The following is an 18,023-nucleotide window of genomic DNA, read 5'->3' as shown; positions in this document are numbered from 1 at the left end:
ATTACAAAAAATTAATAAATCTATTGATTCTATTATTTAATCATTTACTAAAACACTGTGGATGTTTATTTTTTAAAGACAAAAAGGACTCTATGATCTATATCTATATAGATATAGATATATGTTTTTTATAAGATAAACTTAATTATATCGTTAATAAATTAGAGTGGTATTCATCGTTAAAATTAAGATAATTAAGGATTAATTAAAAGATATAGTGCGATGATTGAAAAAGAAGACACTATTATACAACATCTCTTACCAGTTCCACATACAATTGTAACATCTGGTATGACCCGCTCAATTCACCTTCAAGATTGGAGTGTAGTGAGTAGGAAAGATTCTATATTGACATCTCAAGAAATTCATCAATTTTCCCTTCGTTTGTCTATTCCTATTCCTGAAATGACATTTGGTAAAAATAGTGTGGAGATAAAACATAGTTCAGGTTGGAAGATGATATTTACAGCCTATGATGCATTAGAAGGAGTAGATAAGGCAGGAAAAGATGTTGTTCAAGTATCATATGCAAAAGAATGGGTAAAGAATAGGTATGTTATATAGTGATTATGGGGTAGCTATGTTTATTGAGAGTGAATGAAGAGATAAGAGTTGTGATAGTATTGAGCCTGGTAAATCTTATGATTGGACATTTACGACGACATATAAAGGCACTATATGTTATGAGGTAAGATTATATTATGTGTTATGGAGATGTTTTAGTAATATATTAATAATTAATTGTAGGATGGTAATAATATGGCTAATAGTGAAATAATGTTAATTAGGGCAGTAAAGAATGAAACATTAGCTATAAAAGCAGAAAAAGATCAGGCTAAGAATATAGATGATGTAGATAATGTTGTAGAACCTGTATTTATGCCGTCTGATGAAGTAATTCCTCTTGATAAATTAAAACGACAAGATCCTATTTTATTTTTTGAAGAAGTTGTTCTTTATGAAGATGAATTGTCTGATAATGGAATGTCTTTGCTTAGTATTAAAGTGCGTGTTATGCCGGAGCGTCTTTTATTACTACAGCGTTTTTTTATGAGATTAGATAATGTTATGTTTCGAGTTCGTGATACTCGTGTATACATTGAGTTTTCTACAGGAAAAGTGCTTCGGGAATACATTGAAAAGGAAGCTTCGTATGATGAAGTTCTACAGGTATGTAGGAATGCTTTTTTAACGGGCTTTAAAATAGGCATTGGGTGAAATTTTGAGCTATAAATTTAAGAAGAAATAATATACACACTTTGAATTAAATAGAAGAATGGTTAATATTCTTTTCTGTTTATTTTCTTCTTTTTAAATATGCTCTTTTATCTTATTTACCTTTGTTTTTTTATGCTTTTTTTAAAGCTCTCGGTTTTCTAAATTTTTGATTATAACAATTTCTTAATGTATATTATAGAAGGTTTCGTCACAGCAGAACGACTTTGGTATTTTTTTAACTGATCCGGTGTGGGTGGCTTCAGTGTTACCAACTCGTGAAAAAACATTGGAAGCTTTAAAACTGGGTTAGAGTTCTCTTAATAATTGTTTTGCTTGTTATTGTCACTTTATTTGGAGAAAAAAATATTTGTTATTGTGGTTTTTTGATTATTTTTTTAAGATTTTTATTTTTCAGGTAATATTAAAATTATTTTTTAAAAGTATATTTGGTAATATTTGTAATTGTAGACATAATTGTTAATTTCTTTATGTCTTTTGTTTTATTATTTTACTCACGTTATTCTTCGCTTTCTTGTAATACACATCAATGGATTCGGCACATGCAAATGTTATATTGGACGGATCAGACTTTCATGAAATTTCATGTAAGTTTTGTTTATTTTGTTTTTATTGACATTTTCTTTTAGTCTCATAAAAGATTTTATATTAATTTTATCAAAAAAAATCATGATGGATGCTTTTTTATATCCAAAAAATTATATAAAAAAGATGTTCAAAACATTCCTAAAGGTTTACTGAAGAAAACAATATCTATGTTTTCTTCATTATCAAGTGTTTCTTATGATAAAAAAGATAATGTTTTCTCTCCAATTCTTCGGAAAATTGCTTTATGGGTAGCATCTACATTGGAATCGTATTCTCTTCGTAGTCTAGGTATTCGTAATACAAAAATGCTATATAAACATTGTACTGAACAAGGCATTTATGATTTGGATCGGAATTTTTGGTATTCGAGTATTTAGTTGGTATTTTTTGGTAAGAAAAACTGATGTTGTTACTTAGAACATGCTCTTCCACCATCTTTTCAAACATGGTTTCATATTACTTTACTGCATGTTTGGATGCTGATGGTGCGTATACGTGCGTTTCCTGAAAAAATCTGCAAAATCTATCAGCAAGAACTTGTCAATCATTTTTTCGAAGATTGTGAATATAAAATGATAAATGAATACAAGGTATGGAAGGAGATTGTGTTTGAAATTGCTTACGTAATTAGATACATAATGAACGGATTATTTCTTTTTATATGAAAGATTTGTTAATGCAGTTTAATGGTTCTGTATTTGCATATGATGAAGGTATGTATAGAAACGATTGTGTGCTTGCTTTGGCATTGTGGAGGTAAATAGAATGGTTTTATTCTAAGCAATTAAATTGTTGATTGATTATAGAAATTTATATGCTGGAAAAACAAAAATAAATGTCTCGTTTCTCGCTGCATCTGTCTTATACGTACGTAATACGTTGTTTGAGCTTGATAATATGTTGGATGAAGATGTTCAAAATGCAAATATACGTTTTTTACGGATTTCAGATACCTTTGAATTAAAAGATTAATAATTAAATTTTGTATATTAAAAATAAATATTTTGTAGTACAATATTTCGAAAATATTATATAATTGATCTTATTCATCCTAACTGCAAAGCAGTTTGTCTACAATGCTAGATATTGTAGGTGAATAGTGTTTCTATATCTGTCAGTTTTGTAAAGAGACAGAGAAAATCTACCTTTAGTAAAACTAGTTCCCAACATGTACTTAAATAAGGATTGCTTAAGTCAGGATTATCAATTTCTCCATTATATATTCCTTCTCCATGTTTTTCATTAGAATTTAAAAAACAATTAAGTTTAGGATGCTTTTTGATCAGTTTTTGTATTAAATTTAAAGATTTTATAACAGATTTTTCAGGAAATCCAAGTAAGACTGTGAAAAGACGCTTTATAAAAGCAGCTGCTCTTAATACGTTCATGTTCTTATCTTGAAAAAAGATATAATCAAAACATTCTTCTAATATTTCTATTTCACTTAATCCAGTAAATGAATTGTCATTATTTGATACATTATTCTCCTGTTTTTTTGATTTATAAATAGCATCTGCTTCTATATATGTATTTAAAGACATAGGAATCATAATTGAATATAAATGAAAAATAAATGCTGATAAATCAAGATTTATAATTTCTTTCATTTGAGCTTCAATTGTAAGTAAAATATATAAAAAAGTAATTTTGTTTGCCTTGTTGAGAAAGTAGTTTTAAAGCAACAACTATGCATAAAAGACCTCCCTTTGTATTATTTTTTATTGATATGTTAAGACTGACACTAAATGTATTTTCTAACAATTCCTTTAATGATTTTAATAAATCTTCAAAAAAATCAACATTAATAAGATAAGAAAATCTATTATTTGTTAAAAATATTATAAAAAATATATTACTACTTTTCTAAGCCTCTTAAAGAAGCGTATATATGATCTATTAAACCATTTCGTAATATTTGAAAATATGTTGTAAATATTAATTTTAATATTTCTCCTTGAATCTTTACTTTTTCTTGATTATTTCTTTTGACACTATCCATTTCATTTTCTATTTCTTTTTTTTCCTTCTCTAGTTTTCTCATTTTTTTGCTCATAAATGGTTTTTCATGCTTTCTTTTGCGAGTATTAGTTACTTCTTTCTCTATTGTTATGTAGGATTGTGAAAGGAATTCCAATTCCAAAAAAATGTTCAAGATCTAATAATGTTAATGAGAATTTAGAAGTAAATTGAAACTATACTGTGTCATTGATATTATAATTCCTTCTTTTTATAGCAATTGTTAATTTTTTCACTATTTCTAAGCTTATTTTTCCTTGTTTATCATTCCTAAATATCTCTTCTATTGTTTTTTTGCACTCATTAAATGAAATATCTGTCTTTTTCAGTGTTAATTTAGTAGAAATTATGTCTAAAAGCATATCTCTACAATTAAAATGAGGTACTGAAAGTAATAAATGACAAATGCATGAAAATGATATATTAGAAAGGAATTGTTGTTGTGATTTCTCTGGAAACTTATATCCATCTAGTTTATTAATATTTAATCATAAATTGAACCTTTTTTTGTACCTTTAATTGTTCTTGATAGAAGAGATACATATTCCTTATAATTAGAAACTAATGATTCTTCAAATAAACGGCGCTTCTTTATCTCTTTAGAGACTGAAGATGCTTTTTCTATTTCTGTTAATGGACGAATAGAATATCTATAGTATATTAGAACAAATTCATATAAAACTGTTCAAAAAATTAAAACCTACCCAGGTATAATGTCTCTATACACTGCAAGTTGTGTTAATAATCCCAAACGTTGAATAGATATCGTATCTGACATTGTCATATCATACAATGTTTTCAATTGCTCAATCTATAGATAAATAAGCAATTAAACTTTATAAATCATACATATACACATTTTCCTCTGGGTTTTCAATAATTATTTGTGCTATTGATGCCAATTTCTCTTTTATATCCTTTTCTTCCTCTTTTTCTATTTTTACATCTTTTTCCTCATTTTTAACTTTAAATGTATCTGATGATTCTATAGATGCCTCTTCTATTCTATTTTTCCCTTTTCTTAAATAAATTTGTCCATCCTTTGTTTTGATTGGCAATCTAAATGTATCTAATAAATCTTCTTTCTGACCAAAACTACGATGCACCTTTTCATATGGCAATTCTTCCTCTTTATAATCTTCTCTATAATATCTATTTTTTGTATCTTTTTTCTTGTTTATTTCTTTTTTTTTTTTCATTTTCTTATTAACCCTTTTTAATGCTCCATTTTTCTCCAAAACTCCCGCTTTTTTCGATATTTTGCTTCTCCTAACTCGTTCTATCCTTCCCTTCCTGTTTTTACCCATCAAATCCCTTTTTTTCCCTCTTTTTTTTCACTTTATATTTATTTATTTTATTAAATTTATTTTATTAATCAAATAACCCTTAAAAAAGCTCTTTTTTCATTATAATCTATTAAGTCCTTATTAAATACATCTTTTCCTTGCTTTTTCTATATCTTCTTCTCTATAAATCTATAAACCCTCTACCCGTACATTTCTTGACGTCTGATCAACCTCACAAAAAATCAAGTATAGAAATATCAAGAAACAAGCGATACCAAGGCTTTTACATGTCTAATCCAGAGCTCAAGGTTATTCACAGACTGATTAGAAGGGTTGGATGTGCTTTCTACGAGGTAAAAGACCGTATTCTTCTTGATGCACTGTTAAAGCACTCTACGTAAAACATGATACAATAAAATACAAGAAGAATATGATTTGATGGAAGTTTAGACTAAGGGATGACCATTTATCAATGATTATGGACATGCAATTGAAAGAGGTTCGAAGAATATGTGGAGGACTTAAAGAAAATCGAATGATTGATGAGTATAATATAATAATGGGTTATAAAAGGGTTTAATTGGCATGGAAGATATCACAGCCGTATGGATACAAGGGAAGGATATTCACGGCCGTTTGGACGTACATATTATTACATTAATTATCGTACAACTATAGATGTAATTAAGTGGAAGATACATAAGCTGGTTAAGACGGTTGGAGATCGTATGAGGAAGGTTAGAGGGGTTAATGGAGTGTATGGAAGGGTTAAATGTGTTTTTTTAGGATTTTGATACAAAAGGTTATATATGTCAAGTATGTATGAGACAATATACAAGTTTAGATGCGGTATCTTTAGTAAGTCCAGATGCAATGAACTTTTTATGTATGGATTGTGGGGCGGTATTGGATGATAATGAGGAAAATTATGAGGTCAAGGATGATCAGGAGAGATTATCACGTTTAATGAGTCAAATGAGTAAAATTATATCTAGTTTGAAAGAAGTGGATGAAATTGTAGTTCCAGAGTAAGTTTTAATGGCTAATATTTTTTAAGAATGTTGTTAAAGATTTAATATATCAATTTGGATATATTAATTTGGATATATATACATATATATATATATTAAATTTATTTTCTTTCTAACTAATTCATTTAGAAACACTTTCATTATTGCAATAGCTAATGCTATTCCACCTGATTTGGACTCTATTCCTTCATCAGAATATTTGGAACCAGCACCTATAAACACTGTTACTACATCAACAGTATTTCAACCAACTACACCAGAACCTTCTATTTTAATTGACTTTGATATGGAACTTAAGTCTATGACTAAAGATTTTGGTAAAAAAGAAAAACAAGTATTTTCTCCAGCTGAAAATGATTTGCCTATATGGCATTCTCAATCTACAATTATGAATGACTTTATTGATACAGATAATATATATAAAAATATGAATTCAGAAGATTATCTTGATTTTCAGAATACAAGTTTGAAAGATAATGTTTCTAAAAAAGAGAAACCAGAAGCAATTGAAAATGGTAAATTATATAAATCATAAATTTTAAGGTGTTAATAGAAATAGCTGTTGCTGAATATTATGCTAAATTGCGTGCAAAGAAGAATACAGAGATAAAAGATGAAATAAAAGATGAGACAAAAGATTTAGATTATGATGATTTTGATAATGATTTTGAAGATGTTGATGGGTTAGAAATAGGTAGTTTTTCAAATGATGATGATTTAGAATTACAAAAACATCATTATGATGCAAATGGCCTTGAAAAATAAAGATCATATTAAAAAATACTAGTAATAATAGTTTTTATTTCTTAGATAAACAATTGGGAATTTTTTAAAGTAATAATTAAAAATGATAAAATTTAAAATAATTTGAATATATAATTTTTATTTAAGAAATTATACAAACTAAAGAATCTTCCTTGGATATTCGTCTGCTCTTCGCTTATATATAATATATGCTGATAATATTATGATTTGTATTATTATATTCATAATTATAAAAAATTTAATATTAGAATTAATTGATGTCATATTTTTTGCAATACTTTCTGATAATGAATTAAGCATTAAAATGGTTTCGTTTTTTTGTTTATATTCAAGTAAATATGAAATTGATTTTGACATTCTATCTGAAAGTATTTTAATTATTTCTTCTTCGTTTCTATAAACTTTGGATTCTGAATTAGATATAGTTCTAGATAAAGAATTCCTAAGTTTATAAATGTAAGATTCTTTATAAAAAGTGTATCTTACAAAGATTTGCTTATATTTTCTATAGTATTTTTGATTAATAATTGTTCGTTAGCTATATTTAATAGCTGATTTAAAAGAACAGGTAAATCATTTAATATCTTAGTCTTTTTCTATTAGAAATTTCATCTTAATTGTTTCCAAACATACAGAATTTGTGTTAAAATCATTGTTCATATTTTTATCTTCCTTATCAATTTGTGTATATATATAGTCATTCGAATCCTCATAATCGTATTTCATTTCATCTACTTCAAAACTATATATTTCGACAGATTCTGTTCCATTTTCAGATTGTGTCTTGAAATCTTAGTTTATATGATATAAAATGGGTCATAATTTACAGAAATCCCAAAATAATAATCAGATGGAAGATTTATTTGTGTTGTTTTAAAACATATACTATCATTTAATTCAATCTATAAACATTAGAAATTTTAAAAGAATAATAACATACTTGTATTATCCCTCTAGAATATAAAAGTTTAAAAGTTAATGTTTCATTAAAATTTTCGTAAATAATAGAACATGCTCCAAATGCTTGAATCCATGGGTCCTTAAATTTAGAATATTCCATTGACCCATCATTTAAATGCCCTCTAATAAAAGACTACCCTTTTTTTAAACAAATTTATAATCTATTAATCAATATACTTTTTTGTTTAACCCTATATTTAAAAAAACTCCAAGTCCATCCCAACGATCCTTAGACCCAAAAACAATTCCCGTCTTTCCTCTTTCTGACGTATACCTTAATAATAAGCTTATTTTGTCCCTCTTTTCTCAATAATAAATACCATAATGCAATTCCAAGGTTTTCCCCTTCTATCTCACTTAAACCCAGCGAAACTTTGGCATACCATTCCTTGTACCTATTCCTATGTTTTTGCCATATTGATCCCGTATTTAACTGGTATTCCGGTGATATAAACACTATTTTATTCCCTTCAACTTTTACCGACCCATATATGTCCCAATTTTCAAATAATGACTCTTTAAACGGGTAAAAAAGAGACATCTTCGAATCATATCCATTAATAACATTCAGAAAACATAATATCCATATAAAAATCATGCTTTATTTAGCTACAATTATTCCTCTTGTTTCTTTTCTCTTTTCTCTCCCAAAAATTATCCTTTTTCATCCGTTCAAAAACAATTCCTATATAATTTCTCCTAAATATTCTTATTATGTCCTTTTTATCCCTGTTTTTCCCTTTAATCCTTCTAAAAATCCCTTTTTCTCTCCTCTTATTTTTTGATACGTTGCCCCGTTGCCCTGGCAATCCTTCTTTGTATACAAAACACTCTCCTCTCACAACCTCTCGCTCCAACCTCCGTCCAAAATTCCATCTAAAAGGCTCTAAAAAGTGCCGAAATATGAGCTCTAAAACGGTTGAAAAACACGAAAATCTGGAATTGGATCTGAAATCAGGGGAAAAAGTTGCCTATGAGGAGTCAGAACGAGCAAATAGCCCTCTCAGTGCGTTTTTCTATGAGGTTAATAGGATTAGGCGTGGAAGTGATAGAAAGAAGCGTAGAGATGGTAATACGGGGAGTTACGGGCTGTTAATAAGCAGTTATAATCTTTCTAAGAGGGATTTGAGTGATATTAAAAGTGCAGCGTTTTTTAACCGAAGATATGGGGTGAATTGTAGTACAGAAAGTCTTAGAGAGGGATCGGGAGTGTATATGAGAGGGGATGGTATGTTTTCTAGGACTACGGTTGATTCAGGACAAATTTTTGATGAAAGTTCGTCAGTGAAAACATCGTTAGATTATGATATATATGATGGGAATAATGTATATAAGGTTATTGATTCGCCATTGAAGGCGCCTACTATTCATAATGTGGAGTATCGTGAATATTACGACAAGAATTTATGTATAAAAGAGTCAAATAATGAGGTTAATATTTTTGAGAACGAAGTTTCTAAAGTTCCAGAAAAAAAGTCTTTTTTTTTGAAAGGAGCACGTAAGAGTTCATCTGGGAAGGGATCTGAGAAGAAGAGTACACTTAGGTCTATTTCTTTGAATTTAAAAAATTTAATTACGTCAATTGTGTCGAATAATGATAGCCATGCTAAACAAGCGCAAATTGAGAATAAAGATGAAGGAAAATCATTACAGAAAGAGAATGAATTTTCAGATCCAACAGTATTGAAAACAGAAAATGTTTTAGGGGGGAATTTGTCTAATGAAAAAAGAGATATGACAAAAAGTAGTTTCTCAGAGTTTTATAGTAGAAATTTGAGAAAAGATATACAAAGTGTAGAAGAAAATGGGGCAATTAAGATGAAAGAAGATGTTCCTAAACGTTTTTTGGAAGATGAAGAGAAAAATAAGAATAAGGATGTTACGGTTAACGTATTTAAGAATTCAAAGAATGATTATCATATGTCAAAAAAAAATTATCAAACATATGTTAGTAATGATGATCAGGAAATATTTAATGACGATTTAAAATATAAATATAATAGTGAAGATGTTCCTTATGATGATGGAATTAAAAATAATGCAGAAAAGTTGAAAACTAATATTGAAGAATCTTCGGTATATGAATCGGACTCAGAAATCTCTCAACGGCTTCCTTCATATTGTAAATTAGATGCAATTGATATTGGCAATTTTGAATTGAATGATTTTATGATACGAAAATCTTCAAATATATCAACAAAAGAGATTAGCCAGTTTAAGAGTAAAATTTTTGAAGATGAAGCTTTAAATGAGAAAAAAATAAATGATTCCAATACAGAGCAGGAGGAAAAATCATATATTAAATCAAATGATTTTTCAGATAAGCTAACAAAAGCTGATTCTAATTTTGAAATTTCTCATTCTGATGCTGAAAAATATAAGCCTGATAACCAGCCTTTGAATGATAATAAAAATGCTAACATTTATCAAAGTACTGTTAATGGCGATAGTAATATTTCTATTTCATTGCCTCTTTTAGGAGATCAGCTTTTATCGGATTTTAATGTATCTTTAGATGATGTTTCGGATGCAATTGACAAAGTTATAGAGGTCCGAAAGGTATGTATTAAGCTCTTTAATAGGAATGTATTTAATTGTCTAGCGTGGCTATATTATGAGACAGAATGTGAATATAGTTCATGCTAGTAGTAATGATGTTTGTGAAAAAGATACTAAAAGAGAAAGATATGCATCTCCTAAAATTGACGATATTTATGAGAAAAATGAGAAGGTAATTTAATTAATCATGTTTATATATGGATTGATTTATAAAAGCATCCTGTACTTAAATTTGACAAAACAAAAAATATCGTTATTAATAAGGTACCTCAAGATGATTCTATAGGTAAAAAGCCGGACTCAGGTCTTCTTTTTATTCGTGTTATAGAAATTGAGAATTTGGATTTACCATTACCAGAAGGTATAGATATTTATTGTTGCTAATATGGTTTAATTTGTTTAAAATTAGACAAAACGTTAAGGTTCTGCTGTACTTTAGATAATGGTCGACATTATATAACTACCCCGTGGATACCTTTTACAAAAAATGCGAAAATTAATGAAGAATTTGAATTGTGAATAATTCCATTTTTTCATGGTAATCTAATTGTTTTAATAGGGTTGCGAACGATGATTTGGAGTTCACTCTTACTTTAAGACTAGATTACCAACCTTCTGTTGATCATAAGAAAAAGGATTTTATTTTTTCAAGGATTTTTTCTAGTTCAAAAAAACAGGGAGCTCTAAGTTCTTTTAATCCTCCTAATTGCTGTCTTTCGAACAATGGAAGTTTCGGTCGTTCGTATCTTTCTTTAAAAATGTTTAAAGATCATGCATTTGGATGTCCTTATACAACCACAGTAAGCTGTATGAATGAATGGACCGAAAAAGCTGTTGTAAAAGGAAGGAAACGACAAATATTAAAAGTTAAATCATATATTATATGTCAATTAAAGATCAATGCTTTTTATGTCCCATTTGTACCAGGGCAAGCTAAAGTATACTTGATATATTTGCTTATTTTAGTTGATCATTTTAGGAAACTATGCCTAAGAGCTTGTCAGCATGTGTTAAAGATATTAAAAATGCAGAATGGGTTTCTAAATTACATTATGAGGGATTCTTGATTCAACATGGTGGAGACTGCTTAGTAAGTTAATTATTTCTCCCTTATGATAGTTAATATTGTTTTAGTACCGTAAAAGAAGGTATTTTCGTTTATCAGGCCTAAAGTTAACTTCTTATCATGAATCTTCTAAATCAATTCGATCCAATATTAATTTGGCTAAAGTGAAGACGATATTAAATGACCAACAATTATCTATAGATTCTAAAAAAATGACCCGAGCCGTACATACAGAAAACAATAAACAATCTAGTACGTTGGAAGGAGATAATGATTATGTGCTTACTCAGAATGGTTTTTGCATTAAATTTTTCAATGGTGAAATCATAAATTTTTATGCAGATTCCGAAGATGAGAAAGCCAGATGGGTCCGAGTTTTAGATGCTGTTATTAAGAAAGCTAATCAAGTTAAACCTTGGTGCTTATATGTTCTTCAAAAACAGAAAGCTATGAAACGATTTCCTCCTAAATCTGCTTTAAAAAAAAATTAAGCTTTTTGATATATTCAAATTGATTTATTTTTAAATATTTTGAAATATATTTTATTATTTTTTGATATAACTTTTTGTAAACAGTTTATTTTTATATAGTTTTTGAAATATATTTCTTTATTATTTATTTGAAGTCTGAATAATAGAAGTAGGATAGAACATTGTTGGATGTTTTAGCCATGGTATTTGAGGAGGCGGTATTTTCTTAAAGATATAATCAATCATTTTTTCTGCGTAAGGTGTATTTTTCTAAAGATATTAGATAAAACGGCATATTGTTATAAAAGACCATTATCCCTATTGCTGCCAGTCTTTTAAGACCAGCTGCTTCAGAAAGTTGTTGTTCTGAACCCTTTGGAAGTGTTACTAATCGGATACCACTTTGAGAATTATCATCAGATGCCTCTATTTTTGAAAGTGTTTCATTAACAACGCCACATAATACTGGAAAATGAGAGTATAAGATATTATGTTGTATATCCTCCTTACAAACAATGACTACTTTAAGAATGTTGGCTGATTTATTATCTTTTAATAAAGAAAGATGATTTTCATCAACTTTCTCAAAAAAACGAAGATAAGAAGGTGCTGATAATGGAATCCCAATTTTTGAATATATTTCTAGTAATTTTGTTGTTTCATTTATGCCTAATGTCATACTTTTTCTTATAATTTCTCTTTTATCGTCTTGAGATGAAGAAACATTGTCATCTATAGAACCCATTATAGATTTATTGGATTCATTTATATCGTTTGTGTTTTCATTGTCTTTTAAATCCTTTTTTCTACTTGATATTTTGTTTTTTTTTTTTTGACTTGGAAAAAATGAAAATATACTACTAAATTGAGCTAATTTCTCCAGGAAAAGGCTTTTATCTACTTTAAAACACTGTTCAGTATTATTTCTTGGTCTTCTTTAGAGATTTCTGGCCTTTTTTATCAGTCTTTATTATAATATTTAGATTTTTTATTTACCATTGAATAATATATGGATTGTTTAAATAAAATTTAGAAGATGCATGTTTCTTCTTTGCCTTCTCTCGAATACCACCTGATGTATTTATTTGAGCAAGATTATCTTTGTGTTTTTTTTTTTCTTTAGACTTCATCTAAGACACTAAATGATATAAGGTTTAGATTTCGTTAGGGTTACCTATACATCATGATCAAATAAATAATATTTATGACTTATTAGCTATTCCCATTGTCCTTTGTTTCATCAAGTAGAATAGAATCATTTTTTTCCAATTGTTTAGTCAATTGTTCCACTGGTAAACTTAAATAATTAAAATCACTAGTAATAGATAAATCAATGTTATTTAAAAAACTTCTGAAGCTTTTTTTTGTTATTATTTAATCAATAAATATATGTTTTTAAGGAATACTTACAGATTTTCTTTAGATTCTTCAGAAAATATTTTATGGTAAATATATGTTTCCTTAAATATTTGAATTTCCTTCTCGTATAAGGAAGGATCAAGTATTTCTCGGTTCATTCTTTCCGCTTGTTTATTGTAACTTGTAAAAATGGGTCTTTCAAGTAACAATCCAAATCCTGGTGCTTTGGGGATATTAAAACGTGTTGATTTAAATGTCTTTGGTATAAAAGATAGTGGAGTTCCACAACGAACAACAAGTATAACTAATGCTACCATCTTTCTGATTTGATGTAGCATAAAAGATTGACCGTGGATTTTAATAGAAATCCATTCTATGTTTTGTATTAATTTTGGATCAGAAATCTATTAAAGAATGTTAATAATATGTCTCATTGATATATTTTTTTGTACTGTAAAGGATTTTATCAGACGATAAACGCTTTTATCATTAAACGTCTTTCCAACTGTAAAATTGTGAAAATTATGGCTTCCTTCGAATATTTTGAACGCATCTCGAATTAATTGAAGGCGTTCATTTGATATACGATATGTTCTTCTTATCTCCAACTCTATTTGTTTTATTTTTTCCTTTTCTAGATGTTCTTGAAATTGTGATGATATATTAGACGTTTCTCCGTTTTTTTCATCTACATTTTCAATTGATGTAGATGACTCATTAATCATTTTTTCTAAATGTTGTATTCTTTCATCAGACCATATATCTTTTGCATCTTTACAATATAATAAGTATTCATTTCCATTAATCCATTCACTGTTTTCTATACAATTTATCATTTCCCTATGTTTGGTAATACGTTGGGCTAATTGTGTCATTGGATATGGAGGAATAAATACATATGATGGAACTAAATATTCATAAATACGTGCTTCACAGAATGTCCTTGGATTAAATGACTTTAGCGTCCGAGAAATTCCCCATACCCTTATTGTCTCTGGAAGTGCTTCATTAATTCTTTCCAAAAGATTTGGTTGCTCAATTATTAATTTTAACGATAAGACATTACATGCTGCATGCACACCCCTGTCTGTACGTGCTGCTCGATTTAATGATGACTAAATTAGTTAGTATTAGCTTCTAATCCCAAAAAAAACACTTTTTTGGGGTCATCTGCATTCATCTCTGCAATCCCTCCTGTATCTACAAATGCTTTAAATAAATCTCCCTCTATTGTACGATTCGGATCATTGCTTTATATATCAGTTTCCTCTATATTTTATCATTGTTATTTTACATTTGCATCCCATGATATCCTGTTCCACAATATCCAATAAAACATGCTACTTTTCTCTTTGGCCTTCTACATTTCTCTTTTTTTTCATTTTCTAATCCTTCTTCTTCATATTTATGTCGTTTATCATCTTCATTTTTATATAAAATATCTATACTTGTTCTTTTTATATTAAATATCTCGGATTCCATATTATCTTTCTTAATATAATCCTCTGGACAACTTATATCTTCCATTCTTATTAACTTAATTTCTGTGCCTGAACTAACCTTACTTGTACTTTCATATAGTTTAGTGCTGTACTTAGCTAATATTCGAGCCTTTGTTGCTATGGCAACTTCTGTAAAAATATCTTCATAAGTATAGTGATAAGTGGGTTTGATGAGGTTAAATTGAGAAGATGAGACCTTTAACCGAAGAAGAAACCAAGATTTTATTTGAAAAACTTGCGAAATAGTGAGTTTTTTGTTTTTTTTGATATAAAATATCCTAAATATATAGTATTGGAAAGAATGTTTTATATTTAATTGATAGAGAAGATGAACCATATTGTTTTAGACTTCATAGAAATCGATGTTATTATATTAGGTTGAAATGAGTATAAAATCGAGATTAAGTGATTAAATTTGATTATTAGTGAAAAGAGGATGCGTTTAGCTATAACGATTCCAAAAAAAAGATTGATTTCACTTGGAACATGTTTTGGAAAATTCACAAAAACAAATAAGTTTCGAATACATATTACTGCTTTAGATTATTTAGCACAATATGCTAATTATAAAATATGGGTTCAACAAAAAGGTGAAATGCCATACCTTTATGGAAATCACGTGATCCGTGCTCATGTAGGTAAAATGAGTGAAGGAATTCCAGAACATCAAGGAGTTGTGATATGTTCGATGAATGATACACCATTAGTAGATAATAAGAATGTTTTATGAATAATTTTTGAATAATTTTTAGGGATTTGCAGTAACAGCAAAATCGACAAGTGATTCGAAGAAATTGCAGCCAACTGATATTGTTGCATTCCACCAGACAGATATTGGTGAATATCTCCGAAATGAGGATGATCTAATATAGTGAGTGATAGAATGGTTTTGAATTGGTGTTGTATTAATTAATTTGGGTGTGAAGGACTTGTTTTTTTTTCTAAAAAATATACTTTTAATATAAAAATCATGTTTTGCATTATTTAGTTGTTTTTGTTAATATTTTTTATGTATTTCCCGTATTAGTTGTAAAATTGTTCTCTACAACTAATTCGCCTTGTGTTTTATTTGATTGTCTTCTTTTTCCTTTAGAAGATTTGTAATAGTTGTTCTGTTTTTTAGAAATCCCTATATAATATTATGTTAATATTAAAAATAAGAAATTTAAACATACATCTTTTTGGATCTGGTTGTTTATCAGGATCATAATTTTTGGGAAGTTTTGATTTTTTTCTTTTTTGTTTTAAAAGTGATTTTGAATGATTACTTTTTTTTTCTTCTAATGAATGGTTTACAATTCCTGATTTTTCTAAATGATCGACATTAATTCCTTGAGTAAGAATATCTAAAGAAGGTAATTTATTTGCATATTTTGATGCTTCACTAATGTCTTTATCAAGATAATAAATTACTAATCCTGCTAACGCTTTTTTATTATTTGGGGAAAGTTTTAATATGTATTTAAAATCGTCTGCTGGTGATAAATTAGACTCTTTGTTTTTTATCATACGCTTAAGCTTTAATTTTCCCGATTCATATAAAAGTTCTATCAAATTAGGGTCCTATATTTCTTCGTTATTTCTTTTAATATCAAATATCATTTCTCACGTTGCTTCCTACGCTTCTCCAATATTCACTAGCAGCATAAAGTTCTTGACGTGAAAGATCTTTCCTTCCTCTTTTTTCATATATTTCTACCAACAATCTTACCAATTCCGGTTTATACCTCATAGATTTGTTATCCTTTAAGGAATCTAAAAGTTTTTCTGTAATTTTTTGTATATTATAATTATCTTTGCATAATATCATAAACCGTATAATAGCTAATGATAATGTTACATTTGATGAATCTTTTTCATGTAATTTTATTAATTCTGAATATGCACGATTACCAGTAAATCGTGATATAATACTTGATACTAAGATAAGAATAATACTATCATCATCTGGATATCTGTCTTGTAGTTTTTTGACAATATTATGACATGCTGAATACTTCTCACATAATATATTCAAAATTGCAATATTCTTATCAATAATTTTGTTTTGAGTATCTGTCAGTTTTGATAATTTTACCTTTGATAATACTGTATTTAGTGAATGTAAAATAAGATATGGATTTGTATCCGATTTAATACTATAATAATTATTCATACAAATCAGCTTAATAATTTGGTCCACTTGGCTGTTTTTATTAATTTTTTATCTAAAAAATACAAAATATTAACCTTTTGTTCATCAAATCTTCATATATAGAAATTGCTTCCAATTCTCGTCCTATACATGAATAAATATATGCCAATTGAACAAGAATAGGATCAAGTATAGATTCCATTTCTTCTTCTGATGTTGATAAACATTGTTCTATATTTCAATTTATGATAATATCCCTAAAAAAAAAAATATACCTTTAGATAACTCAAATAACTCTTTTGCCTTCATATACTCCTTTCTGCATATCAAATGACATCCTATATTAAATCTATAATCTAATGATTGATAAATAGCCGCCTGACTTGAAATTTCGATCGACGATGACGTCACTTGTGTTGCCAAAAGATTAATGCATAAATCAAACTCCTCATTCTCTATCTTTACACCATACATTCAATTCTATAAAAATACATATAAATAAACTACTTACTCTATACTGATCTTTCTGAAGCTCTTTATATATTTCACTCGCTTTACCCATTTGATCTTTCTGATATGCCTAAAAACATAAAACATAAATATAAATCAAAAATACATTTAATCAATATATTAATTTACTATTTGTGCCATAATGTGTTTTATTCCCCGTTTATTGCTTTTTTTTGCTATGTTCATCGCTTCTTCATATTTTTTCAACATAAACATACAATAAACCATTTCTAACACTTCTTCCTCCTCATAACCTTCTGATTCAATTAAATAAAGAGCTTCTGAATATCTATCAAGCTTAATAAGAGCTATAATCTTTGATTTTATTGATTTTTTGTCTGATACTGAAACTCCTCTAATTCTGTCTGAAAGCTCAATAACTTCCTCATGTTTATTATTTGATACGGCAATAGAAAGATTCATAAAAAGCTCTTTTAAATTGTCTGTTTTGCTTAATAAATGGCTTGAATCTTGAGGCTCCATCTTTAAATATATAGAGAGGTCGTTAGAGCGAGGTTATCGATGGATAGTGCAACGTCAT

At 28.0% G+C, this 18,023-nt stretch overlaps 10 protein-coding genes across 10 annotated transcripts; 5 read left to right on the top strand and 5 right to left on the bottom strand.

Annotated features, from left to right (window-relative positions):
* Positions 1-125: 125 nt before the first annotated feature.
* Positions 126-1,574, top strand: T552_01190 (hypothetical protein). The gene is made up of 5 exons (XM_018369781.1): positions 126-169; positions 219-551; positions 604-688; positions 748-1,170; positions 1,418-1,574. Exons 2-5 carry the CDS (start codon positions 223-225, stop codon positions 1,526-1,528), a joined length of 948 nt encoding a protein of 315 aa, XP_018226427.1. The 5' UTR covers positions 126-169; positions 219-222; the 3' UTR covers positions 1,529-1,574.
* Positions 1,575-1,607: 33 nt separating this feature from the next.
* T552_01189 (hypothetical protein) lies at positions 1,608-2,841 on the top strand. Its single transcript, XM_018369780.1, has 6 exons — positions 1,608-1,633; positions 1,687-1,823; positions 1,866-2,193; positions 2,242-2,414; positions 2,456-2,580; positions 2,631-2,841. Exons 2-6 carry the CDS (start codon positions 1,707-1,709, stop codon positions 2,794-2,796), a joined length of 909 nt encoding a protein of 302 aa, XP_018226426.1. The 5' UTR covers positions 1,608-1,633; positions 1,687-1,706; the 3' UTR covers positions 2,797-2,841.
* Positions 2,830-5,191, bottom strand: T552_01188 (hypothetical protein). Its single transcript, XM_018369779.1, has 8 exons — positions 4,698-5,191; positions 4,545-4,651; positions 4,354-4,490; positions 4,023-4,309; positions 3,684-3,979; positions 3,480-3,643; positions 2,970-3,436; positions 2,830-2,929 (listed from the first exon to the last, which is right to left on the bottom strand). Exons 1-8 carry the CDS (start codon positions 5,145-5,147, stop codon positions 2,876-2,878), a joined length of 1,962 nt encoding a protein of 653 aa, XP_018226425.1. The 5' UTR covers positions 5,148-5,191; the 3' UTR covers positions 2,830-2,875.
* A 176-nt stretch (positions 5,192-5,367) lies between these two features.
* T552_01187 (hypothetical protein) lies at positions 5,368-6,967 on the top strand. The gene is made up of 6 exons (XM_018369778.1): positions 5,368-5,523; positions 5,577-5,672; positions 5,719-5,863; positions 5,913-6,154; positions 6,287-6,672; positions 6,717-6,967. The coding sequence occupies exons 1-6, from the start codon at positions 5,414-5,416 to the stop codon at positions 6,920-6,922; spliced, it is 1,185 nt and encodes a 394-aa protein (XP_018226424.1). The 5' UTR covers positions 5,368-5,413; the 3' UTR covers positions 6,923-6,967.
* Positions 6,968-7,020: 53 nt separating this feature from the next.
* On the bottom strand, positions 7,021-8,469 carry T552_01186 (hypothetical protein). Its single transcript, XM_018369777.1, has 7 exons — positions 8,203-8,469; positions 8,060-8,156; positions 7,863-8,015; positions 7,750-7,824; positions 7,556-7,705; positions 7,409-7,512; positions 7,021-7,364 (listed from the first exon to the last, which is right to left on the bottom strand). Exons 1-7 carry the CDS (start codon positions 8,421-8,423, stop codon positions 7,061-7,063), a joined length of 1,104 nt encoding a protein of 367 aa, XP_018226423.1. The 5' UTR covers positions 8,424-8,469; the 3' UTR covers positions 7,021-7,060.
* A 270-nt stretch (positions 8,470-8,739) lies between these two features.
* On the top strand, positions 8,740-12,044 carry T552_01185 (hypothetical protein). Its single transcript, XM_018369776.1, has 7 exons — positions 8,740-10,441; positions 10,485-10,613; positions 10,658-10,802; positions 10,851-10,956; positions 11,001-11,379; positions 11,421-11,531; positions 11,576-12,044. The coding sequence occupies exons 1-7, from the start codon at positions 8,786-8,788 to the stop codon at positions 11,996-11,998; spliced, it is 2,949 nt and encodes a 982-aa protein (XP_018226422.1). The 5' UTR covers positions 8,740-8,785; the 3' UTR covers positions 11,999-12,044.
* A 30-nt stretch (positions 12,045-12,074) lies between these two features.
* T552_01184 (hypothetical protein) lies at positions 12,075-13,153 on the bottom strand. Its single transcript, XM_018369775.1, has 4 exons — positions 12,974-13,153; positions 12,879-12,929; positions 12,288-12,834; positions 12,075-12,247 (listed from the first exon to the last, which is right to left on the bottom strand). Exons 1-4 carry the CDS (start codon positions 13,105-13,107, stop codon positions 12,119-12,121), a joined length of 861 nt encoding a protein of 286 aa, XP_018226421.1. The 5' UTR covers positions 13,108-13,153; the 3' UTR covers positions 12,075-12,118.
* Positions 13,154-13,189: 36 nt separating this feature from the next.
* Positions 13,190-14,947, bottom strand: T552_01183 (tRNA pseudouridine(38-40) synthase; the record flags this gene model as incomplete). The annotated part of the gene is made up of 6 exons (XM_018369774.1): positions 14,902-14,947; positions 14,631-14,856; positions 14,493-14,586; positions 13,789-14,451; positions 13,388-13,740; positions 13,190-13,334 (listed from the first exon to the last, which is right to left on the bottom strand). Exons 2-6 carry the CDS (start codon positions 14,816-14,818, stop codon positions 13,190-13,192), a joined length of 1,443 nt encoding a protein of 480 aa, XP_018226420.1. The 5' UTR covers positions 14,819-14,856; positions 14,902-14,947.
* Positions 14,948-14,982: 35 nt separating this feature from the next.
* On the top strand, positions 14,983-15,767 carry T552_01182 (hypothetical protein). Its single transcript, XM_018369773.1, has 4 exons — positions 14,983-15,083; positions 15,129-15,215; positions 15,265-15,544; positions 15,591-15,767. Exons 1-4 carry the CDS (start codon positions 15,028-15,030, stop codon positions 15,708-15,710), a joined length of 543 nt encoding a protein of 180 aa, XP_018226419.1. The 5' UTR covers positions 14,983-15,027; the 3' UTR covers positions 15,711-15,767.
* A 32-nt stretch (positions 15,768-15,799) lies between these two features.
* T552_01181 (hypothetical protein) lies at positions 15,800-18,005 on the bottom strand. Its single transcript, XM_018369772.1, has 7 exons — positions 17,612-18,005; positions 17,484-17,552; positions 17,248-17,431; positions 17,068-17,203; positions 16,448-17,024; positions 16,014-16,401; positions 15,800-15,967 (listed from the first exon to the last, which is right to left on the bottom strand). Exons 1-7 carry the CDS (start codon positions 17,963-17,965, stop codon positions 15,846-15,848), a joined length of 1,830 nt encoding a protein of 609 aa, XP_018226418.1. The 5' UTR covers positions 17,966-18,005; the 3' UTR covers positions 15,800-15,845.
* Positions 18,006-18,023: the final 18 nt, after the last annotated feature.

This window comes from Pneumocystis carinii (assembly GCF_001477545.1).
Source record: "Pneumocystis carinii B80 chromosome Unknown supercont1.5, whole genome shotgun sequence".
NCBI classification, from domain to species: domain Eukaryota; kingdom Fungi; phylum Ascomycota; class Pneumocystomycetes; order Pneumocystales; family Pneumocystaceae; genus Pneumocystis; species Pneumocystis carinii.
The sequence above is the reverse complement of the archived record's forward strand: the minus strand, read 5'-3'. Positions and strand labels throughout refer to the sequence as shown.

What these genes read in the sequence shown, in the direction of transcription:
- T552_01186 (XM_018369777.1), bottom strand. Translation starts at nt 8,423, where the DNA reads ATGTCTCTTTTTTACCCGTTTAAAGAGTCATTATTTGAAAATTGGGAC. An exon ending in AACCTTGGAATTGCATTATG is followed by an intron (nt 8,157 to 8,202) that starts GTATTTATTATT and finishes CTTATTATTAAG; the next exon opens with GTATACGTCAGAAAGAGGAA. An exon ending in ATGATTTTAACACAAATTCT is followed by an intron (nt 7,513 to 7,555) that starts GTATGTTTGGAA and finishes TAATAGAAAAAG; the next exon opens with ACTAAGATATTAAATGATTT.
- T552_01185 (XM_018369776.1), top strand. Translation starts at nt 8,786, where the DNA reads ATGAGCTCTAAAACGGTTGAAAAACACGAAAATCTGGAATTGGATCTG. An exon ending in TTTATGAGAAAAATGAGAAG is followed by an intron (nt 10,614 to 10,657) that starts GTAATTTAATTA and finishes GATTTATAAAAG; the next exon opens with CATCCTGTACTTAAATTTGA. An exon ending in TTGTACCAGGGCAAGCTAAA is followed by an intron (nt 11,380 to 11,420) that starts GTATACTTGATA and finishes TGATCATTTTAG; the next exon opens with GAAACTATGCCTAAGAGCTT.
- T552_01182 (XM_018369773.1), top strand. Translation starts at nt 15,028, where the DNA reads ATGAGACCTTTAACCGAAGAAGAAACCAAGATTTTATTTGAAAAACTT. An exon ending in AATCGATGTTATTATATTAG is followed by an intron (nt 15,216 to 15,264) that starts GTTGAAATGAGT and finishes TTTGATTATTAG; the next exon opens with TGAAAAGAGGATGCGTTTAG. An exon ending in CGATGAATGATACACCATTA is followed by an intron (nt 15,545 to 15,590) that starts GTAGATAATAAG and finishes AATAATTTTTAG; the next exon opens with GGATTTGCAGTAACAGCAAA.
- T552_01190 (XM_018369781.1), top strand. Translation starts at nt 223, where the DNA reads ATGATTGAAAAAGAAGACACTATTATACAACATCTCTTACCAGTTCCA. An exon ending in AAAGAATGGGTAAAGAATAG is followed by an intron (nt 552 to 603) that starts GTATGTTATATA and finishes GAGTGAATGAAG; the next exon opens with AGATAAGAGTTGTGATAGTA. An exon ending in CGTATGATGAAGTTCTACAG is followed by an intron (nt 1,171 to 1,417) that starts GTATGTAGGAAT and finishes TGTATATTATAG; the next exon opens with AAGGTTTCGTCACAGCAGAA.
- T552_01188 (XM_018369779.1), bottom strand. Translation starts at nt 5,147, where the DNA reads ATGGGTAAAAACAGGAAGGGAAGGATAGAACGAGTTAGGAGAAGCAAA. An exon ending in TCTATCAAGAACAATTAAAG is followed by an intron (nt 4,310 to 4,353) that starts GTACAAAAAAAG and finishes TTAATAAACTAG; the next exon opens with ATGGATATAAGTTTCCAGAG. An exon ending in GGGAACTAGTTTTACTAAAG is followed by an intron (nt 2,930 to 2,969) that starts GTAGATTTTCTC and finishes TGACAGATATAG; the next exon opens with AAACACTATTCACCTACAAT.
- T552_01181 (XM_018369772.1), bottom strand. Translation starts at nt 17,965, where the DNA reads ATGGAGCCTCAAGATTCAAGCCATTTATTAAGCAAAACAGACAATTTA. An exon ending in AACACATTATGGCACAAATA is followed by an intron (nt 17,553 to 17,611) that starts GTAAATTAATAT and finishes TTATGTTTTTAG; the next exon opens with GCATATCAGAAAGATCAAAT. An exon ending in GGAGAAGCGTAGGAAGCAAC is followed by an intron (nt 16,402 to 16,447) that starts GTGAGAAATGAT and finishes GAAGAAATATAG; the next exon opens with GACCCTAATTTGATAGAACT.
- T552_01184 (XM_018369775.1), bottom strand. Translation starts at nt 13,107, where the DNA reads ATGAAGTCTAAAGAAAAAAAAAAACACAAAGATAATCTTGCTCAAATA. An exon ending in AATCCATATATTATTCAATG is followed by an intron (nt 12,930 to 12,973) that starts GTAAATAAAAAA and finishes CTGATAAAAAAG; the next exon opens with GCCAGAAATCTCTAAAGAAG. An exon ending in ATACTGAACAGTGTTTTAAA is followed by an intron (nt 12,835 to 12,878) that starts GTAGATAAAAGC and finishes TCAATTTAGTAG; the next exon opens with TATATTTTCATTTTTTCCAA.
- T552_01187 (XM_018369778.1), top strand. Translation starts at nt 5,414, where the DNA reads ATGTCTAATCCAGAGCTCAAGGTTATTCACAGACTGATTAGAAGGGTT. An exon ending in GCACTGTTAAAGCACTCTAC is followed by an intron (nt 5,524 to 5,576) that starts GTAAAACATGAT and finishes ATGGAAGTTTAG; the next exon opens with ACTAAGGGATGACCATTTAT. An exon ending in GAAAATCGAATGATTGATGA is followed by an intron (nt 5,673 to 5,718) that starts GTATAATATAAT and finishes TTGGCATGGAAG; the next exon opens with ATATCACAGCCGTATGGATA.
- T552_01189 (XM_018369780.1), top strand. Translation starts at nt 1,707, where the DNA reads ATGTCTTTTGTTTTATTATTTTACTCACGTTATTCTTCGCTTTCTTGT. An exon ending in AAATGATAAATGAATACAAG is followed by an intron (nt 2,415 to 2,455) that starts GTATGGAAGGAG and finishes TTACGTAATTAG; the next exon opens with ATACATAATGAACGGATTAT. An exon ending in CTTGCTTTGGCATTGTGGAG is followed by an intron (nt 2,581 to 2,630) that starts GTAAATAGAATG and finishes GATTGATTATAG; the next exon opens with AAATTTATATGCTGGAAAAA.